This window comes from Panicum virgatum, chromosome 8K (assembly GCF_016808335.1).
Source record: "Panicum virgatum strain AP13 chromosome 8K, P.virgatum_v5, whole genome shotgun sequence".
Lineage (NCBI taxonomy): Eukaryota > Viridiplantae > Streptophyta > Magnoliopsida > Poales > Poaceae > Panicum > Panicum virgatum.
In genome coordinates this window covers 33,919,930-33,935,923 of record NC_053143.1, presented here as the reverse complement: position 1 = coordinate 33,935,923, position 15,994 = coordinate 33,919,930, and the positions used below count along the sequence as shown (strand labels likewise).

The 15,994-nt window shown below is 46.0% G+C and overlaps 1 protein-coding gene across 4 annotated transcripts; it reads right to left on the bottom strand.

Moving 5' to 3' along the window:
- Positions 1-4,289: 4,289 nt before the first annotated feature.
- LOC120644466 (coiled-coil domain-containing protein SCD2-like) lies at positions 4,290-13,716 on the bottom strand. Of its 4 annotated transcripts, none has more exons than XM_039921098.1 (16): positions 13,324-13,716; positions 8,824-8,963; positions 8,219-8,297; positions 8,042-8,083; positions 7,871-7,933; positions 7,363-7,412; positions 7,257-7,284; positions 6,906-6,980; positions 6,713-6,823; positions 6,552-6,612; positions 6,084-6,319; positions 5,808-5,877; positions 5,614-5,655; positions 5,420-5,460; positions 4,798-4,924; positions 4,290-4,674 (listed from the first exon to the last, which is right to left on the bottom strand). In XM_039921098.1, the coding sequence occupies exons 1-16, from the start codon at positions 13,699-13,701 to the stop codon at positions 4,556-4,558; spliced, it is 1,662 nt and encodes a 553-aa protein (XP_039777032.1). In that variant the 5' UTR covers positions 13,702-13,716; the 3' UTR covers positions 4,290-4,555. The 4 variants fall into 4 exon arrangements, 2 of the variants coding, with proteins under 2 accessions (XP_039777032.1, XP_039777031.1); XM_039921097.1 differs by lacking the exon at positions 13,324-13,716 and adding an exon at positions 9,678-10,654 and having other exon boundaries at positions 8,824-8,959; XR_005663767.1 differs by lacking the exons at positions 5,808-5,877; positions 13,324-13,716 and adding an exon at positions 9,678-10,659 and having other exon boundaries at positions 8,824-8,959.
- Positions 13,717-15,994: the final 2,278 nt, after the last annotated feature.

Sequence of the window (15,994 nt, the reverse complement as noted above, 5' to 3'; positions counted from 1 at the left end):
AATTGTGGTCACCAAATTATAGTCTGCCCTTCGGAGTGAGTGAAGAATCTTGCGAATGAGTTCCACATCTTTAATTTGCTTCACACCTAAGAAATTAATCTCGTTCACAAGAGTATTCAATTGTGAGTACATGAATTTGGCATTCTCATCATCAAGTTGCTTAAAGCTATTAAGCTTATCAACGAGAACATGATATCTTTCATTGGCAACATCCTTCATGCCCTCATGGTTCTCAATGATAGTCTTCCATAGCTCTTTAGTATTTTCACAAGAATAAAAATGATTAAATATATTATCACTAAGAGAAGACAAGATTATGCATTTAGCGGTGACATCATGTTGCTTCTCTTGTTGACCATTATTTTTTACACCTTCACTGACAACTCTCCAAACATTCAACCCCGTTGCTTGGAGATGGACTTGCATTAAAATCTTCCATCGTTGGAAGCCCGTGCCGTCGAACCGTGGAGCGGGTCTAAAAGTATCCATCCTTTCCCCCCTAAGAGCTAACTCACTAGGCGGTGAAGCCTACCGATCTAATGAGCTGGTAAACACAAATTTGCCAATAGAATTGGCTTTCTTTATGAGAGAAGTGAGTCCCAGCTTTGATACCAATTGAAAGTGATCAGGTGCTCTAGCCTAAGAGGGGGAGGGGTGAATTAGACACCCAAAAAAACTTAACCTATGGCTCCTACTAGTTTGCACAAAATTTAATCTAAAACAAGCTATCTAGATGTGCAACTACGGTTCACCTTAGTGTAAAATTCTCATCCCAAAAGAGTTTAGCCACTTATAGCCAATCCTATCAAGATACTACTCTATGAAAGTTAAGGCACACAAGTTGCAATATGAAATACGGAAGCTTAAAAAGAGGGATGAGAGGAAGCGAACTCTCGACACGAGGATTTATCCCTTGGTTCGGATTGCCACAAAGGCGTCCCTACGTCCACGTTGTTGAAGCACTCACGAAGAGTATCGCTTCCGGCAATCAAGTCTCTTCCGTGAACACAATCACGGTCACCTTGATCCCGATCTTCACTAAGGGAGATTGCCCACGAAGGAGGGGTCTCCGTCTCCCGCACAAAGTTGTCGACGCCGCTCCACACCAAACCGGAGGGTCGTAGACTTGCCGGCGAGCCACCAAAACTCCAAGGATGGCCGGCGCACCAAGATACAATTTTGGTTCACTCTAAAACCACAGCACAAGGATCTAAACCTTGCTTGATCACTCACTCAAGAGCTAACCTAGCACTAACACTCACAAAGCTTGTGCTAAGGACTAAGGATTTGATCTTTATGCTCTTGGATGGCTTGGAGGTGTTCTTGGATGTGTGTACGATGTCTTGGGACTCCAGCAAAAGCAAAATGGCCGGGGAAACTCATATATATAGGCCTCCAAGTCAAACTAGCCGTTTGTAGCCGTTAGCAGCTTTTCTGCGTGGGCATTGGAACTTCCAGTGCTTCTGCATCGGTTCTTCCGGTCACTCACAAGCTGAAACTAGCCGTTGGCTTCTCTGACACTTCTGCAGCTGAGTTGGCACCCATCGGTTGAACCAATGCAATGGTGTCGGTTCAACCGGTGACTCTTGATAATCTTGTAGCCATTCCCCTTGCTGACGTCATTGCTCCGACGCCTTGCTCCGACGCACCACCGGTTCAACCGGTCCTGAAGACTTCGCTTCTGCTCGCTTGACATCGTCTCTGGACAATGGTACATTGATTGCACCGGTGCCTAACTTGACGCTGTCGGTTCAACCGGTGACCTGGCTATCTTGACTTGGTCTTCGCTTGATCTCTATTTGGTGCTCAGACTTGCACCGATGCCAGGGCGTCGGAACTTCCGACAACCATCAGATGCACCGATGCTTAAGGCATCGGTTCTTCCGGTGCTACTGATTTCAGTAGAACTCGTCCAATTCAGCGTTTCTTTGAGTTCCTTCTTCGTGATTTGCTTTGTATGGCCTTTTTACTTCATCCCTGGAATCTAAAAATGTTCACTCAACAAAACTATTAGTCCCATTGATTGTGTTGTCATACGATCACCAAAATCACTCGAAATGACATAAATTGTGCCATGTTCATTACAGTGCGGGAGGGAGGTTGGGGCAAGGCGGCCATTGTAAGGTGGCCGTTCGATAATCCGCGGGTCACGGATGGGATATATGGTAGTTTGATAACCATTGGGCAAGGAATTGGTGGATTAGCACCTGCTGCCGAAGGCAGGGTGTTAGGGAGGTGGCAGAGGTGGGGGAGGGAGTGGCTTATCTAGAATTTTAAGTTAGGATGATCTAATAGAATAATATTTTTAAAAATTTTAGTAAGACAATCTAATTTTATAAATATACTATTTTCTCACATTTTGTTTTCTCAATTCAATTATCAATTGCTATATACAAGAAAATAATTAATAGCTATTTTTCTAGTATACTAATTAATAAATGAAATATAAAAAGTGGAGAGGTGAAGCTCTTTGTGCCCAATCATAGGCCCCTAATCCGCCCATGCAGGAGGGGGGAGGGAGGGAAGGGCACCGGGGGGGCCACGCCCCCTCCTATGCTCCATGCATGCTAACTCTAATGTGTAAAAAAAGTTGCATGATTAGTTAACTAAAATCGCGCCCAAGCAATTAAGTTGCCAATCTAAATAGGATTTGCGTTTAAAACCTTATTGTATTGTTTGAATGAAACAAATATGCTCTAAGCGAATTAAATTACAATATGTAACTTAAATATTTTATATATTTTTTAAAAAAGTTTAATAGTCCAACACTTCAAGTTGGAATTGCATATAATTTTACTACACTAGTGCATATTTATTTTTTGTCATTTAGGATTTATCGCAGTCTCCTAAGAATTGCATATAGTTGTACTACGCTGCGCGTGGCATCGAAGGCGGCCCACGGGAGGATCCTCGCCTGGAGAGCCGGCCAGGGGCGGGCCCACATTTATTCATGGGTATTCAGTTGAATACCCATTATTTTGGAGAGAAAAAATTAGTATATAGTGTATACTATGTATATATAGGGAAAAACCAAATAGACAAAGCTATATCCAAGCAAATTGGGCCAACTCAGCGTTCCCAGCCGGGCTCCCTGCATCCCTCCCCCCAGCGCGTCCGGCCCACTTGGCGGCCAGCCCATCCCTCCCTCCGGCCTACTGCCTGCATCTCTCCCTCTCCCTCTCCCTCGACTCCCTCACGGGCACGGCCTCACCTCTCACGCGCTCTCACCGCTCACGCCTCACGCTTTCACAGCTCAGGAACCCTAGGTGGCGGCCGGTGGGCCGGCGGCGTCCCTAGGGGGCGGCGCATCCCGGTGAGGCAGCGGTGTCGCGGCGCCGGCGCGGCCGCGCGGGCCTGGGGGGAGGCGGCAGCAAGCGGCGAGGGCCCGGGGCACGGGCGCAGCCGCTGCGGCGCTGCCGCGCTGCGCGGCGGTGAAGTCAGCGATGTCGACGCCGCGACGCGGCTTGGGCCGTCCGGCCGGCCGGCGCCCGGCGGCCGGGGAGGGGGAGCCGTGAGGGCGAACAGCGAACTGATTAGTGAACTCCAGCACAAGCACCGGTTTGAAATTTTCTAATTACTAGAGCAAGAGCACATCAAGGGCTAATTGCTAATTGAGTGATTTCTAATATTTTGCTTTGTGTGCTATTTGTTCAAAGATAGCGGTAAATTTCCTGGTGATGATGATTTTGTTGATCATCTAGTTGGTACATTATTGTTGTGTCAGAATTATTGTTTAGTGTTTGATTTATTGGTCATGAATCCTTAATCTAGGCTGTCAAAAAAAAATTTGTGCCATAGTCAATTTTGGATACCCACCCTCCAAATCCTGGGCCCGCCCCTGGAGCCGGCGAGCGCAAACGAGAGAGACGCAGAGCGCCGACGATGGTAGAATGCAGCAGTCGGATTCGGGAAGAAGACAAGAGACGAGAGGCTTTCAGATAACCCCGCGAGCCCACTGTTCAAATTTCAAACCGGGGGAAGTTGCGCGCCAACTAACCGCTGCTCTGACGGAAGATCCGGTTGCCGTCCTAGCGTTCCGTCAGGCTCGAGAGCCTCTTCCGGGCAGAGACTGCTCCGGGGTTCCTCAAGAATTACTTCGAATTATGTTTTCTCCAAAATCAGGATAAAAAATGACGCTGCAATGGATCCAGGATCAAAGATACCAGAATTCAGAAACATTGGAACTTGGAAGCAACTTCTATTCTACTTTCGTGCTTTGTGGCAGTCCTTGCCCTGCTTATTATGCCAGGTCGAAAAGAACAGCAAAAAGGAACGCTTTGGTTCAGAAATAGTGACACAGATGCGATGATTGTGTTAGGCACACGGCAAACACAACACTAGGTTTAACCTGTTGCACCCTTTAAGCTGCTTTTGCAACACAGTAGAAGAGACACAAAAGTTATGTACAGTGAGGAAAAAAAAGAATCAATGAACAGTTTGGGACAAAACTGAAAAAGCAAAACCAGAAACATGTTTACAGTGTTCTCCAGTTTGTATCTGATAAACATGGATAACCAAACTGGATTCGATCTGTGTGCTCGCCTTCCTGAGGCTGTTAAGTCAGATCCTCGACATCGGATGGATCGTCTTTCGTGAGGTTCACCTCGTGGCGGGACAGCTCCCACAGGAGCTGCTCGATCCCCAGCTTCCTCAGCTCGTGCAGGCCTTGCTCGACTGTAGGAAAATGTGTGTTGAGATTGGGAAAAGCAGAGTGCACAAGGTAAAAGTGAAGCCTAGAAGAAATCACCGGTAAAACCAAGGATGCGGAAATCTGAGGAGCAATGCACAAAAACATACCATCTACAGCATCATGTGAAGTTGGTTGCTGCCCATTTCGGTCAATCCACATCTGCAATCGCTCCTCAGCAATATCTTCTTCCACGTTATGGTTTTTCGCTCTTCTCCAGAAATAGATGAGCCAAGCCTGGGTGCCACCAAAGTTAACGGCCACAGCTTAAAAGCATTAGCATTTATGCAGTCTAGATTAGATATCTGGCATGTCATAATTCTTAGGTATACAACCAAAGTGTATTGCGAAAAAAAATTTGTAAAAAATATTTTGCATCCTCGTGCAGTTCATTATTTATCTGCTCTACGGAACTGATTGTAATTGTGATAAATGACACTTTACTTTTCCTTTTTGTCAAAATACATTTAGGCCTTAGTTCAACAACACAGAACTACTATAAAAAAAACAACACAGAACTGAAAATCAACACAAAATCTGTTCTGGTCAACTGGAAGAGAGAAAACAAATACTTTATATCTACTAAAAGGTGCAACAGAAAAGGAATTAGATGTACAAGAGATGGCACGGTCACAATGAAGCAAAAATGCATTTTGTTGGAAACTTGGCACAAAATTAACCAACTTGCTGATTCAAGTCAGAATCTCAGAAAAAAAGGAATAGGGACGGTACCTGCTTGAACTGTACATCTTCCTCTTCCTCCTTGCTTAAGTCTGCAGAACCAGATTGAGTATTGGTCAAGAATTAAAGTTTCCTAACATAACGAACATGGTATAGGTTGATGCTACAGCCCACAAGTGCTGAAATAACATCATTCTCATATATCTATTAATACGATGGTTAATAGAATAAATGGATAACATTACCGAATGCTTCAGTGAATTTTTCATCACCAGATGATTTGATATCTGCATATGTGAAGCACCGAACCATAAACGTCTCATAAGGGCACTGAAGGAACAATTGATCAATTGATTCTTAACTACATAAAGAACTTTAGTGAAAAATATTCTCCGAGCATTGTAAGTAACAAATAGGAAGACCAATGAAAGTAAAAGACCTGGATCTGCTGGCCCAGCAACATTAGAACGATGATGTTGGGCAAGAGCAAAAAGTACCCCATCCTCAACCTCCAAAATAATTAGGAGTATCAGAAAAGTGAACGACAGAAAAAAAAAGGTAAAAGGAATCAGAAAAGTGAGCAACAGAAAAAAAAGGTAAAAGAAAAATTTTGATCTAGAAAGTCTTCTTTGGAACCAGGCAACCTAAGGTGCTGAGAACTGATGAAAATTAATGCATAACAAATACGGATGAAACCAAGTTAAAAGATAAGCACCTTCAGGAAAGCTAGTTCTTGAAGTCCTTTATCAACAGCAAGCATGGTTTCTACATTGCCTTCCCCTGCTGTGACAGTCAAATCATGAACAAGCTTGTCTACCTCTTCCAAACCATCACTTCCTTTTTCAGATCCATTCTTAGCTCTGTGTCCAGCAGATGTTACATACTCAAACGGAAGAGGCGCAAGCGAAGACCAGTATTCATGTTTTGACATGGAGATATCTGGATAGATGCCTGCAGAATTGCAAGAATTTAATCAAAAATAACAAAGTACCAATCGGTAAAAAAAATGTTAGAAAATAGGGAATAAGGTCACTGCTTTCTAAAAAAAATTTATAAACTAAGGAGACAGCCAATAATGACAGGAATTTTAGGAAACTGATTTTGTAGGTCCCCATATATCACATATAACCAGTGTTCTGTTGAAGTTGTTGCAGAAAGAAAAGGTTGCCATCTTTTGAATTACCATATTTAACAGCCAAGCCCCAATAACGGGCTAGCCAACACCTCTTCATGACAACTTCTTCCTGTACAATAATTATGTTCTTGAAATCACTTCCACGAGAAAATAGACACCAATGCTTTATCGCATCTTTGGATAAAAGGAAAACAGATAAGGAAATTAACCATTTCTTCTTTGCTTAAGATCATCCTGCGTGTCATTGTACGTAAGTCTTTTGTTTCAGTTTCAGCTTCTTGGAGTTTCTTTACAGCAGCAGATGCCTCTTCTCTTGCAGACTAGAACAGAAAACAACAGTTGTGATAACTGATAACTGAACTCATAATATTGCTTACTGTAGGGCATAGGTTAGCACCTTACCTGTAGCTGTTGTTGAAGAATGGCAAGTTCCTCACTTTTACCATTCTTGGATATAAGAGCTTTTCTTATCTCTTGCTGTTTTTATACCAGGAATGTATATGTATCAATATCATATCATTCTGTAATATCTAGGAGGTAAAGAAACTGCCTAGAGTAGCAAATATTCTACCAAAACTCAGATTACTGTGTTATCAGGCCACTTCAGACAATCAAATGAAGGAATTAGTTCCTGCATTACACTTTCAGAATGGAATGTTTTTTTAACAAGTCACAAGTGGAGAACTCAATTTCAGAAAATCCAGATGATCACTGTTAATGTAAATAGATAAACATGCCAAATTAATCATGTACCTCCTTTCTTACAAGCATCTCCTCCCGCCTGCATCCATAAGGGGAAGTCATGGATCAAATGATAGGAAAATCATTGTGCAAGAAATCCAAAATGAGTTATAAATACCTTTTCATAAGCTTTACTTCCATAGACAACCCATCACCAAGATTAGCAACCTGTGCATAAATGTAGACAACAAAGATATAAAATGGATATCATATGTCCGATTCATGATTAAATTATCCAATCACATTGGTCACACTACTTTTTAAGTTCTTATTTACCCTGAAGGGATACAAAAGCAAACAATTCGCTTAGTGAACCCATAAAAGGAAGTGACTATTCTAGTTTAAGCTCAAACCCAGATTGGATGATCTTTCATGTTTGCAGGAATAATTTAAATGCGAGAAAAAGTATACTACATTGTGAGAACAGGCTTATATATCCTCTTGATTATGCCCTTATATTGTGAAGCAATAATATGATGCATGTTGAGAAACTCTTCAAACACATTATTACATCTCAGATTTCTGAAACAAGCTGCATAACTATGAATTACATATATAGAGTTTTACAGTTGAATGACGGAGACTCTGGGATAATTATCAGAAACTTGAAATGCTAAGCAAAATACCTGTTTCTCAAGCTCCAATGTCCGGGCTTCAGATTGTCTAAGTTTCTCTTCTGCTAGGCCAAGCTGAATATGGAAAACAAAGTATTACCACAAGTTTTGTGAGGCGGAGAAACTTCTATTTTCTGATTCATGGAATTCATTACTCCAATACAAACAAGATTCATAGCACACCTTCTCCAAAAGATTAACGTTCTCATCTTTTAGCATTTCAAGCTGAAAAACAAAACCAGCATTTGTCAGATTTCTTCAATGGAAAAAATATCAATATTATTGATGAAAGCCTTGTAACAGTTCACTAATAGTTCACTACAGAATGTAGAAGGTTGACTAGGAAGCTTTGCAACAAACCTCTTCTGTTACTGTTGAACTGTCATGTGAGTCTCGTGACCGTGTGGACTGGGCGAAAGTGGGATCTGGATAAACAGCCCTACAGCACATTTGAAATATCAGACTTTAATCCCAGCTATTTAAAGATGGACTAGATTTGGTTCACTAGTGAAAGAAGCTGGAAGGAAGTCAGACTAATTTCTAATTATGATATCAATAGCAGAAAATATATTTATTTATACTTCAAGGAAAACTGAAAATAAAAAATGTCAGGCATACTTGCCTACGCCAACAAAAAGACATTGAGGCATTGAGGGTGGTGTATGAAAAAATAACACACAAAGCAATATTCAAAAGAGAACATCACTGCAATTTTCTAGGCGCTTAAGAACTGAAGAAAGCATCAATATAGTAGTAGTACAGGCTTTAACTAAGGCTCGTCTCTTGTTGTGCAATGTATGAAAATCAACAATCTACTAAGTTCGCAGACCAAAAATTGTAAGTGTCAACTATGAACTGGGGCAAAAAATTGTTAATAGAATGGCAGTGACATCTGTTTTGGAAACAATTGTCAATATGACAAACACAATAGCAAGAGAATTATCTCAAAAAGCTTCACAATTCACCTTCTATCCCTAGATGTCCCATTGGGCATTTCCACAGCTTGTAGAGGGTTCACATTAACGCCAATTGGTGGTGCAAATGTTGACCTTCCTGTTGATGGTGGACGATTCACTGCAGCCGAGTCCACACCATTCCGACCTAACTAGGTAAAGAGGGACAAAGGAAATAAGGCGCGCCATTTCATAGGACAACTGAAAAATACAAAATCATTCGAGTACGATAGGTTTGCTTCAACATCCGAGGTTGACAGTATTTTGAAAATAAAAGGACAAGTAATTGTATGAACCAAGAATTCAAATCCCCTTCACTTTGGTACCCAACCAAAAAAACCTTTATGTTCAGCGTGATGCATCAAAGATTAAATTCTATCAACAAGAAACATCAAATGCAGCAGCATCGGAGAAAAAGAATGCATAAACAAGAAACATCCAGTGCAGCAACACCATTTTTACATAATAACTACAGCCCGCATTACCAGTAAGGATCCTACCAGTAATAACTGAAAATTGTTGGAGAAGGAAAAACAGCGTAACACCAATGCAATGCAGTCAGTTATCAGCCACCATTAGCATTTAACCGTAAATAAGTTGAGAACAGAGAACAGACCGTAATGACAACTTCAAAACCTACATTCACCAGTGCCTCATGTGCTAGTTTTTTAGTTACAAAAATTAAAGCAAACATTTTCCTAATCTACTCGTTTCAAAACAGAGCATAAAACAGAGCCTACGAAGAGCAAAACAATTTGCATAAATTTCCTAACTTGTTTCTATCTTCGTTGAAGCGAAATTCTTAGTTGTTTCAAACGAATTGCTCGGCACAAAAACCGTAAGAAAGCTATCATCTTTGACATTACTTATCGCGGGCGAGTTGCTCCTGCTCCGGTCTCGGGCCACGATCGTCGCCAACGGCCTGGGCAACGCCACCGCGTCCTCGCCGCCATCCTCGCTCCCCCGGCTGCTCCGCCGCCCAACGCTCTCCACGTCAGAGTCCACGTTCGCCGCCACCTCAGCCACAACTGGCCTCACGCCGACCTCCCGACTCGACCGCCGGCTCGACGGCCTTGTGGCGGCGGGGGCGGTCTCCACCGCTTGCGGTTGCGGCGGAGGCGGCGCGTCCGCGGGCGTCGTCGCGCTCGAGCTCCGCCCGCCGCGCGCCAGCAGCTGCAGCGGCATCTCCTCTTCCCCCTCCTCCTCCTCCTCCTCCGCGACCACGCGTTTCGCCTCAGCGGGCCTCGGGGGAGGCGTCGCGCCGCGGGAGGCCGGCCTCCGCACGCTCCGCGGGCCCGTCAGCCGCACCGGCGCCTCGACCTCTTCCCCCTCCTCACCGCGCTCGCGCGCGGCACCATCCGGCCGCCGCTCCCGTCGCGCGCCGACGTCAGCGCCGCCGCCGCGGCGAGAGACGCCCGCGTCGCCGAGGGCGGCGTCGTGGCCACTCCCGTCGCGGCGCAGGCGCGCGGGGACCAACACCTCGTCGCGCCCTCCGCCAGCGCCGTCCTTCCCGCCGCGGCGGAACGGGGAGGACGAGGCCGGGGGGACGCCCGACGGCGGCGCAGGGTGGCGGCGGTACTGCTGGAGCGACGGGAGCGGCGCGTCGAGGATGATGCTGAACTCGCCCGCGGCGCCCGCGTGCGCGAGCATCATCTCCTCCATGCGCGCCATCGCCTGCTGCGCCGCCGCGCGGCGCTGGTCCGCACCCGCGCCGGAGGGGGCCGCCGGCCGCCGCGCGCCGCCGCGGGGCGCGTCCATCGGCGCCGCGGGGGTGGGTGGGTGGCCGCCGCCGCGTTGACTTTGGTTTGACTTTTGCGTTTCCGATCTCGTGCCTGTTTTCGGCTCCAAGAGAAGCTGCGGATTTGGGCGTTTCGACGAAAGGGGGTGGAGGGGGGAAAGGATGGAAAGGGGCAGGTGTGGATCGGTTTGCACTAAACTCCGGTTAATTTTTGCAATTTACTGCCGAGAGTGATAGTTTTTCATTTAGATTTTTACTATGTAGTTTTTTCTTTTGTTTTGGTGGCATTTGTTTTTGGGTATTCTGCTGTAAAAATGGTATGAATTTGGTGCAATTTATTCTTACCTATCCAAGTGGAATTTGCAAGGCTTTTTTTCAAACACTTGAGTCATCCAAAAACAAGTATTTTGAGAAATGAAGTCAATAAGAAATTTTGGTGGTGAAGAATTGTAAAGTGATGATTTTCCAGAGTTTAAATATTTTATAGGGAGACCAAATCATCAAGAAGTCAGACATTTTTGAAGCATGATGATCGACTCTCTAGGAAGCACAATTCATCAAAGAAATCAAACATCTCGGGAGCATGATGATGTCGATGGATAAGTTTTAAACTAGTGTTTGAGTCTCTATAAGGATTCATTCCCTTCAAAACAAAGCCGTGGTGGGTTAGTAGGGTTACAACAAGGTGAAGTGGTGAGTTTGAAAAACAACAGCGTCAGATGCCATTACCACCTTGTAGGCATTCTTTACATACCCCACCTTCTAGGTGAGTCCTACTTAATTGCTTGGCTAGGCGTTTGTTTGGTTTTCACAGTGAACCTCGATGTGTCGCTCTGTTTGGCTGGCTGTGGCTGGTTGTTGGTGCTGATTTGCTGTGAGAGAAAAGTATTGGTGGCTGGCTGATAGCTGTTAGCTGGTGTTGATTTGGTGTGAGAGAAAAACATTGCTGCTGGTTACCAGCAGAATAGAGTGAATGTGTTAGGATGTGTGTCGCATGTATATAGTGCGCATAGGAATCTATCTTTTCCAATTTTCATCTTTAGGTCACACTAAACGAGTTGCAAAAGCTAGCAAGGCCTTAGGCTAAATGCGCATTTATATAACTTCTTCAAAAAACATAATATTATCACCAAGAATTTGGATGCTAATTAAACTCAGCTCATCGATCAGAAATTGCACGAACATCAGGCACTGCCATGCAAAATGGATGGTTTGAAAACATCGACCCGCACCAAGTCCAGCATGCGTTCGTTCCCCTGGCACGTTACAGCCGCATTTCTGGCCCCACGTGTCAGTGTCCAGGCACCCCACCTCGTGCACGCAACAGGGCTCTGGAGCAACTTGGCCGCTCCGTGGACCCGATCAAATGCCCCCGCCCTGGTCTCGAAAAAAAATATATAACAATTTCGAAGAGCACCTTGTATGCCTCGGTGGAACAAAGGCTCTCGACTTGTCGTTTTTCCCTTGGAAAAACGACATCGCAGTAGTAACTGACGTGGCAGGTCCATTTGCCTAGACGTGCTCTTTGACATTGTTGTGCCCATCACGATCCATAATTACATCAGAAGCAGTGACATTCTTTTTCGGCCCGTTTGGGACGGCGGCTGCGGCGCGTCTGAGTGAAAGAAGCAAAAAAATCCCACAGCGTCTGAGTGAAAGAAGCAAAAAAATCCCGCCGAACGGTCTGCGCCCAACACGCGTTCGCCGGCCGCCCACCACGCTAAACGCGGTCAAATAAACTGTGCGGAGCAAAATCACAGAAGCGGGCTGGGAGCCGCGTTGCGCTTATCGCGGTCGCGCTCATCCTTATCGCGGTCCCAAAGGCCTTCATAGAATGGATGAGATTAGATAACACCGGCAAACTGAGCGTAGCTTATATGGCAATACTCGGATCCATAATCATCGGCGACGACGGCAGTCTACTGGGCCGGAGAAACGGGCCGTTACGCAGTCGCTGGGCAGGTGTGTGGCCCAGGCCGCCGTCGGGGTGCACGAGCGGGAAAACTGGGAAGGGAAGGGAACACACTAACGGGGAGCAGAGGAGATCGTCACGTGCCGCGCGCACGGGGTGGACGTCCGCCCCGATCAGATTCACACCACCAGTCAGTCAGAGCTTCGATTCCTCTGACAAAGGATGGGCCCCCCAGTCCATGTCCAACCCTTCGGATCCCTTCGGGTTGACCAACCGCCGGCCGGATCCACACCTTACTGGCCGCCGGCCGGCCGGCCGGCGGGCGGCGGCACGGCGTGGCCTAACGGCGGACTAAAACAAAGCGGTGACGTCAGAGAAGCGAGAGGGCTCCGGGGGCTAGAGCATTTATGGCTTGGCCGCGTTGACCGTGCCTCGGCCCTCGGGATGCGCGGCGATTTAACTTTTCGGGTGGCCCAAGCTAGCTTGCCGCCCTCGCCGGCCGGGTCGCCCGCGCGTCGGCGCGTCGCCTACCGCGATCGGGCCAGATAAACAGCCTCGCCTTCTGACTCGACCTAATCAGCCGTTCAGCCCTGGTAAACAGATTAATTAATTTCTAGCTACCGCATCGTCACGCGGTAGATCACCTCGATCGGATCCCACAGTAAAAGGTAGCGGTAATTTTGAAGATCACACACACGACGGGCGCATGAAAGGGAAAGAAAGAAAGAAAAAGAAGATATTGATCGTGAAAGCTCCATGTTTTGGCACCTCCGTTATGCTGCTCCAAACGGACGCAAGCAAAAGACGCAAGAGACATGGGAGAAGAGCGCAGGGAGACCAGCAGGGAGTGAGGGAATGATACCTTGGGCAGGGCGAAACCGAGGTACTTGTCCTTCACGCCGCCGCCGCCGGACGCCGCGGCGTGCAGCGGGCTCCGGCCGCCGTACCCGTACGCGCCGCGCAGGGGGCTCCTCCCGCCGCCGTTGCCGTCCGCCGCCCAGGAGTCGTCGGCGTCGTACCCGCCGCCGCCGCCGTCCCGCGCGCCCTGCGGCTGCCGCGACATGGCGTGCGCCATGGCCGCGGCCGCGCGGGCCTTGGACCGCGCCGCGAGCGGGTGCACGGGCGACGCCGCCGGGGCGGGGCCGAGAGGGTGCGCCGGGGACGCCGGGGCCGAGTACATCCCGCCGCCCGGCGACCGCCGCCGACCGTACGTCGGGCTGCCGGCCCGGCGCCAGTCCATGCCCGCGGGCTCGATCTCGCTCTAGGAGGGAGGGAGGGAGGGAGGGGATCGAGCGCGCTCTGCTGCGAGGGCGAGCCCGCGGCGCGTGCGCTCGCTGCAGAGAGGTTGGCACTGGGATTTGCTGGGACTGGAACGGGCCGCACTTTGATGATGCTTTCGCATTAATGTTTGGGCTCAGGGCTCTACTCCTCTCTCCCTTAAAAAGAAAAAGAAAATGTTGGCTCAAGGCTTTAGGTGAATACTAACGTATTTTTTGAAAGGGGTGGTCAACTAATGACTGCTGAGGTAAGCAAAGTGTTCAGTGAGCCCTCGCCGACCAAAATTAGGCTTGTCTTCACCATCAACGCGTTACTCCCCCCATTATAAAATACTAGCATAGTGCCCGTGCATTGCTACGGGATTACATCATCAAACAAAAAAAAACGGTTTGATATGATAAACTATAAAGTAAACCTCCCATTAAGCTAAATAAGTAGCATTTAAGAATTATATTAGCCCTCATTTTTCTGGTCCAATTCACCATGTTGGTCATGAAATCAAAGTTTAATTGAACAATAACCATGTTGGTCATGAAATCAAAGATTAATTGAACGAAGGTAAAATTTAGTTGCAATTACTTCTCATCTTGAATTTGGTATATGAGAACCCAATGATTCCAAGCAGCAGGGGCAAGCTCATCATGGCCACCATGGGTTCCAACCAGCAATGTTCCCAACAGCGCATTGGCATGAGCAATGGCGGAAAGCAGTACACTCATCATAGCCTCTAGACACATCAATTACCTCACCAAGGAAGGCCCGAATTATATTTGCATTGAAGCAACAATGACTATGAGAAAGTAGGCATTCAGTCATGATACAAATGCAACCTTTAGATTGAAGAAAAATAACTTAGCAAAATGGGGACTTCTATGATGGATGGCAAAACTCACGGCTGTCCCAACTTGCTCATGTCCAGTTCAGGTACAATATCTTAACAAAAGATCATTGGGTCATGTTCTCCGATTCATTTTTATAGACCTCAATAAGATTCACCATGAGTTCAAGTTGATTCTTTTGCCCTCATATTCTTATTTGCTTATTTCATCTTTCTTATCCTCCGGCTTTTAACTGAAATTTGGGCTAGATTTTAATATATGATAGTTTATTCTAATTCTTTCTCATTTTGATTTAAAGACATATCCTGCGCAAAGAAAAACAATAGTTGCTGAAGCAAGGCTAAACTGTGACAAACTGAAAAGTCTGAACTTTAGTTCGTTGCAAGATTAATGTTGTTGCAAGATTAATGTTGCTATCACTACTACGAAAAGCATTTGTTGGGCGCGGGTACCACGGCCGTTGCTAGTTCTCGCTGCTAAAAATACTTATTTTTAGGGGCGGGTAACAAAACCACCCCTAAAAATACATTTCTTTGGGCGGGCCACCCCCCCAACCCGCCTGTGACCCGCCACTGAAAATGCATTTCTAGGGGCGGGTGGGGTTGACCCGCCCCTGAAAATGCATTTCCATGGTCGTTTTTAATTTGTTTCGTGGTGTGTTTTAAAATTTGAATTCTCGCTATATATAACTACCAAGTTAGGTCTACGTTGACCCATTCGGATCCAACACTCAAATAACAATGCAATCAAATTTCATAAGATAAAGGAGTAACGGTACAAGCTGTTCAATGATAATAGTAGCGGTACATCCATGCATATTACAAATTTGAAGCTACTGAAATGCTCGCAATCTTAGATATCTAAGATTGTTGGGGTCTCCAATCGTCCATCCTATAACTTCATCAAAATATATTAGAGCACGAGCAAGTGCACTCTCCTCCGCTTCCCAATGCCTACCACATATAGAACTACAAATATCGAACAATGGAGTGTTATGCTGAATTGCCCTGCAAAAGGAGAGCTTTGCTTGGAACCTTAAATCCCTTTTGAAACATGGCTCTCCACCCATGTAAGTCAAACCTAAGTTGTCCATGACTTGATTCAGAATAGCCTGAAAGCTAACTGCCGCAATCGTATATTCACCATCAATGAGATCCTAAAAGGTGATAATGACATTATGAAAGTTGAAAGAATAATGCAACATTAATAAAGTTAACAATGACTAAAAATAAAATCTCATACTCTATCTTGTCGATTAAGTCGATAAAGCCTCTATGTAGTCAGAATAATATTGCATTCTCTAGCCTGTAGCAGTTTAATTCGAAAATATGAAAAGTCGGGCACAAAGTACCCATGATCCTTAAACTGCTGCAGGCATGCCTCCACCACTAGCCTCTCATAAGTTGTCCAAATGGG